General features: G+C 48.1%; 1 protein-coding gene across 3 annotated transcripts in view; it reads right to left on the reverse strand.

The window, feature by feature from the left end:
• The window catches only part of DCDC2 (doublecortin domain containing 2), a 134,641-nt gene that overhangs the window by 6,771 nt on the left and 110,034 nt on the right, over positions 1–17,836 (reverse strand). For all 3 annotated transcript variants that reach the window (XM_059399541.1, XM_059399542.1, XM_059399540.1), the window contains exon 10: positions 1,277–1,579. In XM_059399541.1, the coding sequence (XP_059255524.1) occupies positions 1,277–1,579 (303 nt within the window). The remainder of the gene's footprint in view (positions 1–1,276; positions 1,580–17,836) is intronic.

Consider the following 17,836-nt stretch of genomic DNA (forward strand, 5'->3'; position numbering starts at 1 on the left):
AGAATGTTTTCGTATAAAGCAGACAACAGATTACAGAAGACTCTGTGCCGGTTATTGAAACCTGGCCACAAGAAGGTTTTGCTATTTTACCATTACTAAATTTGGTCCCCCCACCCCACCCAAGCAAAATAAAACAGATGAACCCATAGTAAATCATCAAGAAAACCACAGTCACGACACCAGGTTCAGGAATAAAGACATCCAGGCCCGCGTGAGAGGTTACAGCCTGAAGATCCTGGGCCCTGAACAGAGGGAGAGACAGGAAGGGTTCATTCTCCCGGATGGGAAGAAGGCTGCGGAGTGCACCCTGCCTCTTAGGACGCTGAACTTGACTCCATTCATCAGTCTCTAATTTAATCATCCAAGCTCTGGAAGGATGCCTGCACGTGAGACTCTCCTGCTGCAGGGACCCTAGCGGGAACACGGGCTAGGAAGGAGGCGTTAGCATGTCATTCCTTACCCTCTCGGTCTAATAAGTAGCACCATGTATTAATAAATGCCTGGTGCATCGAATGCGTAATTCAATTAATCCATTTAATGGGGACTAACCAAGTGAGACTTAACAGAGTACAAAGAAGTCACCCATGACAGAAGGGATGTGCTTTCTTTCATGTCTAGATCTCATGGCCTTGATGTTCATTTCTTGTCTGTGCCTCCCCGGATCTGAACTTAACTTGTATTGGTTCGTATTTGTTATATACACTCTCGGGAGCCTCTGCGAACTCTGTAGAGTGAGACAAGGGATGGGGGTGGGGTGGATGAGTGATGGGTGATGGGTGGGTGGAGGTGTGGAACGGGTAGGTGAGCAGGCGGAGGTATGGGTGAGTGGGTGCCTGAGTGCGGGGGGGATGGGTGGGGATAGGCGGACAGGTGCGTGAGCGGGTAGATGAGGGGTGCAGGGGTCGGTGGTGGGTGGGGGTTGAGTGGTTGCGTGGGTGCATGGGTGGGGGAGGGGATGGGTGGGTAGGAAGTTGGGTGGGTGACTGGGTCGATGAGTGAAGGAGTAGGTGTATGTGTGGGTGGGGGATGGGTGGGTGGCTGGATGGACAGACGGATGAGTGGGTGGGTGACAGGACAGATGCATAGACTCTCTGATAGGTAGAGGTGGATGGCAGCACTTGTTAACTGACCGAAATAATACGGTCAAGCAAACAGTGTCGAGTCCTTCCCCGCTCGGCAGTAAGTGGTTTCAGTGCAAGTCCTAAGTGCTTGGGCAACTCCCGAAGTGCATGGGCGTGTGCCCCGCACACACATTCACACACGAACACACAAGTACCTCGCCTTGTGCACTGCCAGCTCCCTGCGACTTGACTTCCTCCTCCACTGCCTCCGGAGGTTCGGCATGCACCTGATCCAGCTCCTCGCCATTCTCCTCATCCGTGCCTCCGGTCCCGCGGGCGGGGGCCACCGGCTCCTCGCTGGGACGCGGGACGCCCTCGGCCTGCTCCGAGTCAGCTGGCGCCGCCTCCTCTCCTGCTCCTTCCACAGCACCGTTCGTTCCGGAGAGGTCTTCTTTCTGCTCTGCATCCTTGTTCGTTTTTCCTCCATCTTCCTCCTCATCCACGATTTCCGCTGGCCTCTGGCGGGGCAGAATGAATAAGGGAGGAAAGTCAGCAGGGCGACGGATGCGCCACCGCCCGTTGGGACGACGTGACGATGATCTCGCCACAGTCACGTAAACGTCCTCACACACACACAGCGCTCTGCAGCGGACAAGGCACAACCTTCCCCGAGAACCCACGGTGCGCCGCTCTTCGCGAGGGATCTCCTGCACTGGCCCTCCCAACAGCCCTGTGCCGTGGGTGTTAGTCCCCTTCTACGGGGGCGAAAACCGAGGTGCAAAGAGACCAAACAGCTCGCCCAAGATCCCGCTGTGTGGGAGTCAAAGAGCCAGGACTGGGACGAGGCATGTGACTCCAGGAATAGTGCTCGTAAGCCCTGCAGCAGAGACAAAGCCAGACTGTAGGGCCTTTGGCCCATACCTAGTGCAGTGTCCGGCCCAGAGGAGGAGCTTAAAAAAAAAGTTTCTGCAGAGAAATCAACCTCCCCACTGTGATGCCTGGTGTGTATTTAGATCACAAGATACAGAGAGAGTGCAATGGTGCTGGGGCCAGGATGTGAGGCCAGGCTTTCCAGCACCGCATGTGGCCTGCTGCCCACACAATGCCTGCGGGCTCCCAGCGTATCTCAAAACACAAACACGGTCACTCAGCTCCAAGGCCAAACTATTCTACGTCCTTTCTATAAAAATGATAAGTGCTCAAGAGTCTATGAGCCCAAATTAGGCAATTTCCAAGTTTTTCAGATATATATACGTCTGCTTTAAAAGACAGCAGGAGGCAGACTTCCAGAGCCAAGACTTGGAGAAAGGCCTGGGCTCAGGGCTTGGTCGGGTACTTACTAGCTGTCACCTCACTTCCGTGAGGGCCAGAGTCCCCAGGTGTCACATGAGAATATCATAAAACATGCAGGGGGAGTGAAGGAGAGAAGTTACACGCAGTGCCTCCCCCCCTACTTGGCATATCACATCTTGAAACACCAGAGTCGCCTCCCATTTGTAGGACATGCTCTGTCCAGGAGTCAGAGTTTCCACTGCCTGTGATAAAATAACAGCTTGTCTTCTAAGGAACAGAACAGAAAGAACACAGGATTTGTTCTAAGTTAGGACCTAGACCTGCCTCCTTCTGGTTGACACCGGACAGGTCACGTGGTCCCCCAGCACCTATAAAATGAGGGTCTGAGATGAAATTCCCCCCGGCCACCCCCCGTTCCCGCTCTGGAACTCCGTTCTCCCCAAACCACTCTAATGCTTGTTAGGAGGTCTTAATGGTCTTCTCGTAAAAGTTAACCTAATACGCTCCATTTTGGAAGAAAAAACAAACAAACAAAAGCAAACCAGAGTGGACTAAAAGTTCAGGACAGAACTCCACACATTACTTTGAAGAGGAAAAGAGATGAACTGTGAAATCTTGCATTCTGCTCAACAGAGCGCCTCAGTTTCAACGGCATGAGATCAATGATGCACTTGAAAAAAATGAAAGAAAAATATTAATTGTTCTTAAGATATTCCAGTGACCATGGCGTAGACCATCACACAGCTTAAGTCATGGTATACGTGAGGCTGGGCCTCCCACATTTTCCGTTCGGGTATTCGGTGTCGGACGGTGTGGGGCCCCCAAGTTCCCTAAGCTTGCTGCCCCGGGTGAGGCCCTTGGGAAGGCCAAATGCGGGACAGAAATGGGCACGTGGGGGGTGACCCCGCCACGCGGTGTGAAGAGAGCAGACGGAGACTTAGGAAATGGAACCTGCGCTGGGTAAGGGTTTCCTGCTTTGATGTGTAAGACCCAGAGGAAGGGAGGGGAGAAAAACCTCCAGTTTCCAAGAGGCCCAGCAGTATGCGCCCCTGCCCACACCCCAGCCCTGAGACAGACTCGCTTCGGGCGACGAGACAGGAAGAGCGTGCTGAGGGAGAGGACGGGCGCCGGGGGGCAGGGGAGAGGAAACGTCGGGCCGGGGGGTGGTGTATGCACCCTAAGGAGCAAGGGCTGGGAGGGGGCTTCCTCAACAGGACACTCGGACAGAGAGGGGACTGCAGGTGCGAAGAGCTGGAATAAGGAGCCGACTCAGAATCACTGGGGGCAGCTTGCCACGCACAGGTCATGAGAGCCCAAGGAAAGGCCAAAGGGGCTCGGGCCCAGAGCCCACAAGCTCCTTCCTTAGGGACTCTGAAGGACGTGAGGGGCACTCCCTTTGTCCCTCTGGAAGAGGTCATCTTCCATCGTGAGTCACCGTGACTCATGAGTGGGCCCGGGGTACCCCTCGGCGCGGAGCAGCACTGGGGGTGCCGGACATTCGGAGACAAATCCGACAGGAATCGGGGAGCTCAGAGCCGGGCGGGCACCGGGCACACCGTAGACAGCCTGGCGCAGGGGTCCGGAAAGGGACCTCGGGTGGGGGGCATGGCAGCCGGCCACCTGGGCTCGGTCACGGTGCCCGCTGGAGCCCACAGGAACGCCGCGTGTAGGGGGAGTGTGTCCCAGAGGCCCCGGCTCCCGTCCGCACTGACAGTTGCGCCCTGTGCTTGGCCCTGTGCTGACACACTCGTCCCTTCGTGAGACCGTCCTGACACCCGTGCCAGGTCCGCCTCTTAGGTCCCCGCAACCCTGACAGCATCACACGGCAACGGCCAGGCAGGGCGGGGACTGGAACCCAGGGCCGCAGCTGTTTGTCCTTAAAGACACACCAGGAGGGGTTTCTCCTTCACGGGGTCACTGCGGCGAGCAGCCCCCGAGTGTCCTTTCAGTGGCCGGAGCTGTGGCTCCGAAAGACGCAGCCCCGCTTCAACATGAAACAATTACCGAACGTTTCCAGGTTTCTCTGAAAGACTTTTTGGCGGATCCACGGAGGGCGCGTCATGAGGACGGCTGGGCAGAGTCGCCGACGCGTTACACGACAGAACTCCAGAAATGCCGCAGCACCACGGCCACGGAGAGCAGAGCTCTTTTTAGATTATTTCTGAGAATTGAATAATGGTTAGTGTACCTAAACTCGCCCCACTCGGAGCAACATTTGGTTTTGGTTTTAAAGGGAAGTTATACGGAATTCTGTAACACAAACGTGGAAGGGTAATGACCGAGAACACCCCAAGTTCACTGCCGTTATTTAGGGGCATAGATCTGTCTGTCCCTGGTCTCTCTGAGAATCTGTTCCAAGAACATGCGAACGTCTATTAAGGTGACTATTTCTGTGTCAAGTGAAGTCTCTCTTCCTTTCCTGAAATCTGGATTGATTCTGAAATGTGGGGAAATAGTGGGAGTTGGTTTTCAGTTTTTAGTTTTGCGTTTCTCGCCTCACTCCCGATTCCCAAACACATACGCTTTTTTTTTTTTCCTTCTTTTCATGCAGTCAGCGGGGACAGACCCTCACCTCTGTCTAAGGAAGGAGACGCCCAGCCCTGACTTCAGGCTCTGCTGTCCCCACCATTAGGAGCGCTGCTGTAAACACACAGGATCGCCCTCCGGTCCCGTTCGTTCTGTTACACCTTCCCACCGCGGCTCTCTCACCATCATCCCACATCTGGTTAGCTCAGCTTTACGAAATGAAAGCTTAAGGTGGCTACACTAAGAGTTGGATCCATTTAAATAAGATGCTAATGGGAGTTTAAAGGCTTAGAATGCCTTAAAATATCCACAGTGTAGAACACAATTTATTATTACTACGACACTACAACTCAGGCCAAAAAAAAAAAAAAAAAAAAAAAAAAGACTTCTGCTATGACAGATCTGTAATGAATAAATGAAAAGCAATGTGCTTTTTGGTGTAATCTCCTTTGAAGCAGACATTAAATTATTAAAGATGTTTCCAGTGCATACATCAATCAAATCATCCCCAGAAGGAACACTGGGTTTCACACCCATACACACACACACACACACACAGAGATAAAATCTATACCATGGCAGGACCTTCAGAGAAGCAAAAGAACGCCCCTTCCACAAGACGGTGGGGGTCCACAGCGGGAGGGAGGGAAGAGGGAGTCAGCAAGCCGCACACTCCCTCAATCCTTGCCCTCCTCTTGCTGCAGAGAAACTCCCCAGGAGGACGATGGTGCCCCTCGAGCAATGCTGACCTGACGTTTGGCCCCGGCAGCGGGACGCCCACAATGGAGAGTCTACTCAGGTGAACGCTGTTCGTAGAGGCCTTGGGATCTCCCCTCACAGCGAGAACAGCTCTTCCCTGGGGGGCAGGCGGTGAGTCAGCTCTATGCAGAGCCAGACACAGGAGGTCACTTACTATATGATTTCATTTCCATGAAAATCCACAAAACATTCAGAAAAGGTCAATCTATGAAGACAGAAAGTAGATTCGTGGTGGCCAGGCCTGAGGAGAAGGGAGAATGGGCAGAAGCCGCTTACTAGGCAGGAGGTTTTGGGGTTGCTCGCGTGGCTCAGTGGGTTGAGCGTCTGACTCCTGGGTTTTGGCTCAGAGCAGGATCCGGAGTCCTGGGATTGAGTCCTGTGTCAGGCTCCGTGCTCAGCTGGGAACCTGCTTCTCTCCCTCTCTCTCTGCCTCTGCCCCTCCCCCTGCTTGCACACACACTGTCTCGGTCTCTCTCTCAAATAAATAAATAGTTTAAAACATAGGCATGGGGTTTCCTTTGGGAGAGATGGAAAATGCCCAGGAATTAGACAGAGGGAACAGCCGAACAACACTGTGAGTGTCCGAAATGCCCCAGATCTCTCTGTTTAAGAACTGTCGATGGTTTGTTGTATGTTAGCAGAGTCTTCAATTTCTTCTCTTCTCTTTTCTTTCTTTCTTTCTTTCTTTTTTTTTTTTTTTTTTTAAGAAGAAAGAGAGGGAGCACAAGCACGAGCAGGAGGGGAGAGGGACGGGAGAATCTTAAGCAGGCTCCGTGCACCCAGCAGAGCCCATCACAGAGCTCGATCCCATGACCCTGAGATCAGGACTTGAGCCGAAATCAAGAGTCAGATGCCTGCCTGACTGACGGAGCCACCCAAGTGCCCCTCTTTTTTTAAAAAAAATTTATTTATTTTTTATTTATTTTCAGCATAATAGTATTCATTATTTTTGCACCACACCCAGTGCTCCATGCAATCCGTGCCCTAATACCCACCACCTGGTACCCCAACCTCCCACCCCTCGCCCCTTCAAAACCCTCAGATTGTTTTTCAGAGTCCATAGTCTCTGGTTCACCTCCCCTTCCAATTTCCCCCAACTCCCTTCTCCTCTCTAACTCCCCATGTCCTCCATGCTATTTGTTATGCTCCACAAATAAGTAAAACCATATGATAATTGGCTCTCTCTGCTTGACTTATTTCACTCAGCATAATCTCCTCTAGTCCCGTCCATGTTGCTACAAAAGTTGGGTATCCGTCCTTTCTGATGGAGGCATCATACTCCATAGTGTATATGGACCACATCTTCCTTATCCATTCGTCTGTTGAAGGGCATCTTGGTTCTTTCCATAGTTTGGCGACCGTGGCCATTGCTGGTATAAACACTGGGGTACAGATGGCCCTTCTTTTCACTACATCTGTATCTTTGGGGTAAATACCCAGTAGTACAATTGCCAGGTCATAGGGAAGTTCTATTTTAAATTTCTTGAGGAATCTCCACACTGTTCTCCAAAGAGGCTGCACCAACTTACCCCTCTTGCTTCAACTTTTAAGGAAACCGTGTGCCCCAACTCCTGACCACCAGGTGGAGCTGCGTGGCCAACTCTCTGCTAAGATGATGCCCAGAGAATGTGCCACCTGAGGAACCAGCCTCCGGGTATCTCCCTGCTTTATTGGGCAGTTATGCTCCAGGCAGACACCTCCCTTGTCTCAGGTGTAAAACCTTCCCTTCACAGACTGTCCCGTGACTCCTGGTGGGAAGTCGCTGCTGGTGCTGAATGAATGAGAAAGCTGAATGAATGAACTAACAAAAAGATCTGAGAGGAGCAGCTCACTCAAAATTATAATACAGAAAGTTCTAGAAAAATGTTCCTAGTGCCCCACCCACTCCACAAAAAAAAAAAAAAAAACAACAACAACAACAAAAAACTTACAACTTTTTAATTTCCTAAAAATCCCCAAGTAGTTCTCAGCTTCTGCATTTAGTTGGACCTGCCCTCTGGCTGGGATGCGGGCACCGGCGTATAGTCAGTGAACAAGGCTCAGGGACACGGAGCCCAAAGGCAACAAATCAGGAAGATGCTCTTACCGAGGCTTCAAGTCTTCTCCCTTAAAGAAGGGGATTTACCTTCTTCTTTGCATTGACCTCAAATGTTAGCCAATCTGTGGCTAAAATTTTAAGAGAACCCGTTTTCAGGTAGGAATTGTTTCTCCAAACAGTACATCCATCCTAAAATCTCAGGACTACAAGGAATTGCGGAATCCTAAAGCACGATTAGAGCACGATTCCCGTGCTTCACTGGTGTCAAGTAAGGGTGTGCACTAGACCTTCTCCAGGACACGCACAACCCGATGTACGTAGTAGGACAGCAAGGATCACAGAAGTCCCTCAAACGATTCCAGCCCCACAACCCGGCATCAGGAGCAACAACAGCACGGCTAGAGTAACAGACACGTTACACATATATGTACAATTACAGACTATATATACCCTCAAACCTACAAGTTTTTATATATAAAAAAAAGGTAAGAACTTTTATCTGTCAAAAAGCATGTTACTTAGGGTCTCCTGGGGGGCAGGGAGGCTCAGTTGGTTGAGCATCTGACTTGGTTTTGGCTCAGGTCATGATCCTAGGGGCGTGAGATCGAGCCCCTGCATCAGGCTCTGTGCTCAGTGGGGAGTCTGCTTCAGATCCTCCCTCTCTCTCTGCCCTACCCCCCTTCCCCACTTTAAAAGAAAAAAGCAAGCATATTCTTTATCATAAGCAATTGTTCTTACAAAGTTTTACTAGAAAGCTTCCATAGTTCTCCCTAATACAACACCAGTGTTGGTGTTCCAAGTGCCTTTTGCCTGCATGCGCTTATCTGCATATCTTACTATTTATTTCCTAACAGGCAGTCTGAGATGGTGGTTGATTTGGATGGCAAGTCAGGAAAGGTCTGGTCGTTATTAGCGCCGGCTGCGTCCTCGCGGGGACGGTTCTGAGTATTCAGGATTCCTAGAGAGTGAGCATGCGGTGACCAAGGTTAACTCGAGATTCCTGCATGGCGAGAGGAAGGGAGATGGAATATGGAAATCATATGGAAATGAGTCACAGGATGTCGAAAGTGTCAATTACTTGGACGGTAGTCACGGACAGCTGGGGCGGCTCGGAGGTCGCGCGCTTGAAACCCACATCACACCTTTGCCAGCCACAGCAGCACCCAAACTAGACACGGGAGAGGCATCGAAACGGAGACCACAGCTGAGGTCCTGCCCACTTTAGAAGTAAATATTTATTTGTCATATTTACATTGAAGCTCCCTGAGGATTGTATGTGAAGGTTTAAGACCCCGGTTATCTGAGAGAACGGCGCGAGTTAGAACTTTCTCGTCAAGCCCACCACTTGCGCCCTCCTCCCTAGTGTCTGACCGCCGTGACCACTGTGTCTCCTCCCCAGTCCCACCTGTCACCGCATCCCCCCTGAAACCCACTCCTCCAGGGAGCAGAGATCAGCACCAAAAAGAAACAAAAATGGCAGAGACCAGCACCAAAAACAAACAAAATGAAGTCTGCTTCTCATGTACCATTTACCACCTTCTGTTTCTGCTTTGGGAAAGAGGGGAGGGTCTGTTTCAGGCTCTCCATGGAAAGCGTTTCTGTAGAGTTCCGGCAATGGTGTTGCAGACCGAGAAGTCGCCCTGCTTGTGTTTGCTTCTGTTGCCGTGGAAACTCAAAGTCATCCCCACCCAAGCTGAATGAGGTGTTTGGAAATACTCAGTTTTAGTTTTTTGTGATAACGAAATACCACTTTCGGTTTTCAGAGGGGAAGAGAAAAATAACTCAATAAAAAGATTTAGATGTGGTTTGAAGTACCGTGACCTATAAAAAAGGGGGGTTTCTGTTCACAGATGCGACCCTGCAAGCGGAGTGAGGCTCCAGCCAGGCACCTGCTGAGAGCTGGCCCACCCAAGCCCACGAAGCTCCTCCGGTCCTGAGACACCCATACAGGAAGACAGGACACACTGTAAACATATTCAGATAGCATGAGACTATTTTAGTCATCATTAGGGAGGGAAAAAAAAATCTCCAATAAGTTCTCTCACTTTAGAAGTAAATGTTGATTTTTCTCTCACTTACATCAGAAATCCCCGAGGGCTATGTTTTAATGTTTAACACCATTTCCATCAAGTAAACACAAATCTAGAAACAGGATGTCACAAAGACCCTTGCTGAGGATGCACAGGGAAATTAAGAAGCCAGATCACCCCCCTCTCCAGTCCCGCAGCGGAGCGCGAGCCCTGCAGCGGCGGACGTGAGCACGACTCGTGGAAAGCCTGGGACCTGAAGGATGGTGGAGACATTGTTTACACAGTGATCCCTTTCACTTCAGTGAAGGCAGTGACAGCCGAGGAGCCCTCCACACAGACGGCATGTGTTGCTGTCTGTGGGAAAACTAGAAGCCCCGAATCTCACCCGTTGCCCTCCCTTGAGGTGCTCAGAGAGAGAGGTCCAAGCTGGAAGCCCTGGGCACCTGCAGGGACACCCCCTTCAGCAGGCTGTGGCTCTGCGGGAAGAGGAGGCTTTGTGTCCTCGATGGCACACTACGGAGCTTGCACCCATGTCCCTTCTGGCTTTAAACATCTTATAATTCTTACTTTCACAAATACATTCCATGGATCTATGGGTCTGGTCAGAAAAAGCACCTCCCTTTACCCTTCTGTGTCTTTTATTACTCGTGGAAAAGTAATGCGGAGAAGCTCTCCATCTAGTTCGCCTGTCACAGGAGATGGCCAGCGGTGGCCGATTCCCCGTAAGCAGCAGTCTGGGTAAGCGGCGAGGCCACGCGTCGGCGCGGAGAACACAACTATGTCATTGGGCACTTTGGGATTTCAAACCTTACTATTTCTGGTTAGACTACAGATTTTTATTTAAGATTGATTTATTTATTTGAGAAAGAGAGAGATAGAGAACACACAAGAAGGGGGAGGCACGGCAGGGAGAGGGAGAAACAGACTCTCCCCTACTGAGCAGGGAGCCCACCTCAGGATTCCATCCGAGAACCCTGGGATCATGACCAGAGACAAAAGCAGACACTCAAATGACTGAACCACCCAGGTGTCCCAACTACAGTTTTGTTTTGGTTTTTTTTGTTTTTGTTTTTAAGTGGTGTTATGTCAAATGCCCCCAGGGGCTGGGGAAAGAACACAAGTGTGTAATCCACGACCAGCGTTGGTAACACAGTGTGCTGGGGTCGGGGGTGCACTGAAGAGTGTCAGGGCTACTAAAGAGATTCTGTGAACCCTGTGCCAGCCAAAGAGTCTCTTGTGGGAGATCAGGTCAGGCTGCCCGTTTCTCATCACTAGTGGAAATTCTATAAAGACCGTTAATTTTCCCTGGAATGAATTAGTGTGGAAGGGATCCCTGGTTAAACACAACACGTTGAACAAATGTGAATTTTTTTTTTTTTCACTTAGCTCCCTTCTGACATCCCTCTAAATTGTCAGTAAAGGCAATTAGGAAAAAACCCCCAAAAAAAAAAAAAAAACCATGACCCCATAAGGGCACGGAAGCCTGGGAAGGAAATAACAGCCATAAAATCTGGGAAAGCCAATGGCTGTGGGGCCAGTGACAGCAGAACCGATGCTGCTAAAATTTGCTCCTGTGGGAGGGGGCGCCGAGAAGCAGACCTCTGCGCGCTGAAGGACCTACAGAAAGCTGAGGGACGGGCAGCACCATCTATCTCTGGAAGAAGGGGCGTATGTGTGACTAAAAATAGGGGGACTAGCTTATAGTCTTTAAAAGAAGCACTGAGACTCCCAAGATTCCCCCCACCCCGCCCTTGAGAAAGACAGGAGTTTTCTTCTCTAAAGATGTTGAACTACAGGGGAGCCAGACTCAGCACAGCTGAGAACAAGGGCACCATGGGCACCGTACTGAAACCAGGACGTATACATTTCTAAACTGCAAGATCCCCAACGCCCCATCCCACCGTCAGGTCCCCAAATGCTCACATCCAGGCTGACACCCAAAAGACTCCATTCAAAGGAAAAAGACCAACCTACAAGAACAATGAAAAATGGAGATCTGCCAAGGAAATGGCAAAAAAACAGTCCTACAGTGAAACTCCCTTAACCCAAGGAGCTGAGCCTATGCATGCAGAGTTTCCCTAACGCTGCACACTAAAATCTAACCAGACATACACCTTAAATTGATAGAATGGTGTAGGTCAGATATATTTCAATTAAAAAAAAAAAAAAAACCTCTACCCAGACAGCCAAGAAACACCTCTAACATGGAGATAGAAATCAAAACCTAGAAAGAAGCAAAGAAACACATAAGAAACAAGAGATATTACAGGAAAAGAAAGTTTAAAATAATAGATGAATCCTTGGAGATATAAAGGAAGCTATCACATCCATAAAACAAGAATAAGAGGTTATAAAAAATGAGCATTCAGAGAATATGAGGGAAATTAAAAACAAAATATGATGACAAGGGAAATAAATCAAGAGATGGAAGATAAATTCTGAGGCTTTTTGACTTTAAAAGAAGTTGAGAAAATAGCAAGAAAATTTATAGATATGAAACATAGGAGAAGTAAGTGGAGGGTCAGTCTAAGAAGGCTTGTATTCTAATACTTGGGAGTTCCAGACAGAGTAGAGATGGGGAGAAGGAAACTCAAATAGATAGTTCAATATTTTTTTTTTCCTGAACTGAGAAATAAACATTTCAAAAATTAAAAAGCCCATTAAGAGAAGTCTCTAACTTCAGTTCAGGTTATGATCTCGGGGTCCTAGATCGGCCTTGCATTAGGGGTCTGCATTAGGGAGCCCTTCCCCTACTCATGTGCTCTCTCTTTCTAATAAAAATCTTAAACAAAACAAAACAAAAACAAAAACACAAAAACCCACTTAGCACCCCGTACAGTAAGCCCAAATTGCTGCACCAAGGCACATAATGGGAAATTTTCAGAACATCAGAAACAAAGGAAAGACCCTAAATGCTTCCAAAGAGGGAAAAAGGATTACTTACAAAGGTTCAGGAAACAGAATGGCATCAAACTTCCCAATTGTCCTTTCTGGATGGAAAGGACAACAGAGCCGTGGTTTCAGAATTCTCAGGGAAATCATTATCTCACCTCAAATTTTACACCCAGCCATACCTAGGGTGAAGTCTGAGTAGGGAAAAAAAGACACAGTCGGACATGTAAAGTTTCAAACACAACATGCTTCCCAGAAGGCCACTCAGGGCGAATTCCCCAAGAAATGAAGGTGTGACCAAGAGAGAGAGAGAGATGTGGAATCCGAGGGAGAGGAGCCCCATCCCCTGAGGAAGTGAAGGAGATTCCCAAGATAATGGTCAAGAAAAATCCCAGGGTAACTCCAAAAAGCAGATCCAGAGAACACGGAACCAGCCTGAACCTGAGGACTGACGTGTTTGAGAAAAAAAGATGGCGGGGAAATGTCACCATGACTGCACACACCGGCAGACACCAAGGGGAAACCCACCACCTGGCAGAGTTTAGAGATGGCTGGGTAACAGCTACACAGAAAAGTAAGCAAATGAATTAAAAAAAAAAAAGGCGATTACTAAAATATGAAGAAGGGAAAGTGGTGCGCAGGGAAGGAGACGTAACCAGAGTCCACCCTGTGGCTCAGCTCAGTGAGGCTGACATAGCAAAGATGGCGTACAGATTAAACACTGACTCAGCCAAAATCGTCATTAGGAGGGTGGAAAGAAAGAAGCAGAGGGTCGTGCATTCGTGCGTTTGTGTGCACGTGGCCTTATTGGTTGGGGGAGAAGAGCTGGTAAGAGAGCTCAACAATCAGCTTCCACAGTCATCAGAGATGAAGTTAACTCTATCTACATCTGAAAACTAAAATCGAGAAACGTACTTTACCGAATTTGGGATGTCACCTATTTAAAAGGATCTCCATTAGTTTATGTACCTCTTAAAATTTAAAAAAAAAAAAAAAAAAAGCCAACTAAACTATGACACACAATCACTTGCAAGACCCAAAGAGTTCAGAGGTATTAAAATGGAAGGGAGGGAAGGAGTTATGGTTTAGAAATACAATGGTGTGTTCTGTGAGAATAGAGCTGAAAGGGGTGGTCTCTGTGGAAGAGGAATGCAGGCACGGAGAGGTGAGGAACATGGTTGCTACTTTTGTTGTAATCTTTGTTAAATTTTAAACCATATTATATATTATATATGTAACTTAATGGCTAATTAGGTTTTAAATAAAGAAGAGTCTGCATCAAAACTTCCCATTAAAAAAAAAAAGCTTTCACTTCTCCAGTGTTCATGATACAGCTTAAACGCTATTTAATGAAAACTACTTCGCATAAAAACATCTTGTGATTCTCATTATTTTACTATTCAAAATCATCTACAAATGGATGAGGAGAGCTATAAAATAATCTGAAACTGCTCGGAAGTTACTATCCTCACCTTCTGCCCTCTTCTGTAAAATGGAACAAAATCCAAAATATATCTTCTTATTTGCCTATTTCCTAGGTATTTGTTTGCTTGGGCTTCTGAGACGGTGGGTTCTCCTGCCTGATCCTTAGTTACAGAGCGAGCTCACTGCTTGCCACCTTCGCTTGGAAAAGCATCCACTTAGAAGTGACCCAAGAAGTGACACCAGTGCAAGAATGTGACCACAGCTCTTGGCTAATCAGGCACTTGCTCCTCTGCTTAGGAGGAACCAGAGTGATTTGGAGTGTGCACACAAAAAAACCTAATTTCTAAAAGAATACTTTATTCTTGTTCGATCTAAACTCTCTCCTGAGAAAAGATATTCATTCTGGCCTCCCCAAATACATTTTTAAAAACATGCCATTCTTCAGTTACCCATGGGTTTGGAAGTAGTTAGATCCAGGGTCGTCTTAAAAAGTGACAAGAGGGGTGCCTGGGTGGCTCAGTGGGTTAAGCCGCTGCCTTCAGCTCAGGTCATGATCTCAGGGTCCTGGGATCGAGTCCCGCATCGGGCTCTCTGCTCAGCGGGGAGCCTGCTTCCTCCTCTCTCTCTCTGCCTGCCTCTCTGCCTACTTGTGATCTCTCTCTGTCAAATAAATAAATAAAATCTTTAAAAAAAAAAAAAGTGACAAGAGGGGCGCCTGGGTGGCTCAGTGGGTTAAGCCTCTGCCTTCACTCAGGTCATGATCTCGGGGTCCTGGGATCAAGCCCCACGTCGGGCTCTCTGCTCAGCAGGGAGCTGCTTCCTCCTCTCTCTCTATGCCTGTCTCTCTGCCTATCTATGATCTCTGTCTGTCAAATAAATAAATAAAATATTAAAAAAAAAAAGTGACAAGAGTCTGAACGTTGGGACAGAGTTTGGCCATGTCCTTGGCTGGAATGAGTCCACATTTGCTCACACTTAAACACACCAACACTCATGCAGGGAGACGGAAGGAGTCTGGAAGGTCTAGAACTTTACCCTACTTACAAGCATCCTCTTTAGCCTGCCACGATGTCAGAGATGTGGCAGAAGACACGAGACTCCCGGGTCAGAGACAAAGAATTGTATTGCTCACAGCAACAGCAGTAGCCAGAGTATCACCACAAGCACCCACTCCCCGGGATCCCATTCCCACAGACCAACGGGAAGGGAGACCCAGGTGATGCAAATAGTAGCTCACAATCCAGGGAAAGAACCCAATCTTTTTCCGAATATTTTTATTGTGCTAAAATACATGTAACATTTACAGTTTTGACTAGTTTCTTTTTTGTATTTATTCATTTATTTTAGGAGGAGGGAATGCATGTGTGCTAAGGTGGGAAGAGCAGACGGAGAGGGAGAGAGTCTTAAGCAGACTCCACAAGCCCGATGCAGGACTCAAACCCATGACCCTGAGGTATGACTGGAGCAAAAACCAAGAGTTGGACGCTTAACTGCACCACCCAGGCACCCCGTTTTGACCAGTTGTGAGCATACAGTTCGACGGCACCGTATCTTTTACAATGGATACTAACCCTGCCTGACCTGCAGCGCCGGAGGACATTGTCCTTACGATACGGGGCAATAAACAAAGCTGGCCTTTGCCCTATGCCAGGGGTTCTCATCCCAGTCCTGTTAACATTTTGGACTGGGTAATTTTTTGTTGGGAGGGCTTCCCTGGGCATTACGAGGCATTTAGCCGAAGCCCTGGCTACTTCCCACCAGATGCCAGGAGTACTCCCACAGGTCTAACAATCAAAAAAAGTCCCCAGAAATTGCCAAACCTCCCTCAGAGTTAAGACTGCCTCGAGCTTAGAGCGATTGTTTCAGAGGAAGTCACTGTGTCTGTCTTCCAAGCTTGTTCAAACATCGTTAAAAAGACAGTCCAAAAAAACAAAAAAAAAAAGGGAGAGAGATAAAATAATCCAGAACAAAGGCGATCTGTCCCTCTGCTCATAAGATATGCAGAAACACAAGAGATCCACGGAGAATTGGCTCCTGGCAATATTTACTTCTAAAACTTGATCTGCTTTTCAGGCATCGATACACTACTTGGCCGATTACACATGGTATTTACACACACACACACACACACACACACACCCTTATCCATAGCCCTTTGACTAAAGCTATAACATGAACCATTTAGATGATAGGAGATCTGTCCAAAGAAATGAACTGTGTCGGCCCAAGAGGGAGTGTACGTCAGTGTAATTTACAGCTGAGCCAAGTTGTATGTGATGACTCCATTTCCTTGCCTATGCAGGGATTTTTTTTTCTTCCTTAAGCTAGTAATTGGCTTTTGGGGGTTTGGATTTGTTTTTTTTTTTTTTTTCTGTGTGTGTGTGTGTGTGTGTGTGTGTGTGTGTTTGCATTAATACTCTTTCCCCAGATCACCCACACACTTGGAAACTGGAGAGACCTACTTTCAAACACAAACTCCTCTGTAGAATGGTACAACCTTGGACAAGCAAGTTCACCTACACGAGCTCACTTCCTTTCTCCATATGACGTGGGGCGGGGGGGGCGGTAAGACAATTACACGAGATGAAAGTGCCCAGTGCGGGGTGCCTGGCACTTGGTAGGTACTCAGTAAACAGCACCCACTGCTTCCTGGAGAACACAGTGGCAGGACATCCACAGAGTTGTTCTCAACGATCGCGGAGCTTTCCACTAACTTCTCCACACCCTCATTGGATGCTTCATAAGACCCGTAACACAGCTGCTGAGGATACGGAGTAGAAGGTCAGCAGGCCACAGAGAGAACGACCCTGAGACCGGACCCCATAAGCACCTCTCGCCAACCATGGCCACCAGCTAATTCCAGCTCGATTACTTATGGGGTCAAAGAAGAAAGGAATTCTGACCTTTTGTTATTGGGTTTTATTTCCTTCAAACTGACATCAGTGTGTTGACCTCGCCCAGCTTTCACGGGTCTGCTAACTCAGTGTCTCCGCAGACGCGCATTCTCATAAGTGACCCCTCTCTGGTCACGTGAGCAATGGAGCTCCGCAGACACCTACCCCGGTAGCATAAGAGACCTGATCCTTCCCTCTCTCGGCTCCCCTTCCTGTGACACCAAACTCACAAGCAAAGAAACACCTACCACAGATTCTGAAACCTGTGAAGTGATTAACAAAGAGACTTCATTTTTGGTTATCAGAGTCTGATTTTCCCTTGATCTGTGGCATTCTGGCTCTGGAATAAGTTCATTTTGTTTGGGGGCAGCTGTACAGACAGACAGTTACTCTCCTTTGTCTTCCACTGGAACATTTAATTACCGCATCACAGAAGACTTAAAATTCCATTTTCCCTCCACCAAAAAAAAAAAAAAATTATATATATATATATATAACCTATAACTGGAGTTTATGAAAAATTATTTGTTATAGCTAATCCTGGGTAATAAATTGGATTTTTTAAATCTGTGTGATTTTTAACACATGAGGCTTCCCATCAGGAAAGCGATGCTTATGGGAAATGCCTGTGGAATCATCAAGCAGCAGCCCCGCTGCTCCTCCGTGAAAACAAATACGACTGAGAAGTTCGTCTATGGAAACTGTAGGATTGAAATTCGCTTTCTGTAAAGGGAATATCACACAATAGTCAGAGGACAAGTGGCAATTCCTAGTGAATTCTCATTCCCTCGAGCCTGGGGTTACGATGTCCCCCTCCCCACCTCAATTCCAATCCTCCATCTAGAAATGTAAGAAATCCGGCTGAATTGTATTAAAAAGCCTAACTGACTTATTTCTTGCATCATTTAAACAACACGA

This window comes from Mustela nigripes, chromosome 5, assembly GCF_022355385.1.
Source record: "Mustela nigripes isolate SB6536 chromosome 5, MUSNIG.SB6536, whole genome shotgun sequence".
Classification (NCBI taxonomy): Eukaryota; Metazoa; Chordata; class Mammalia; order Carnivora; family Mustelidae; genus Mustela; species Mustela nigripes.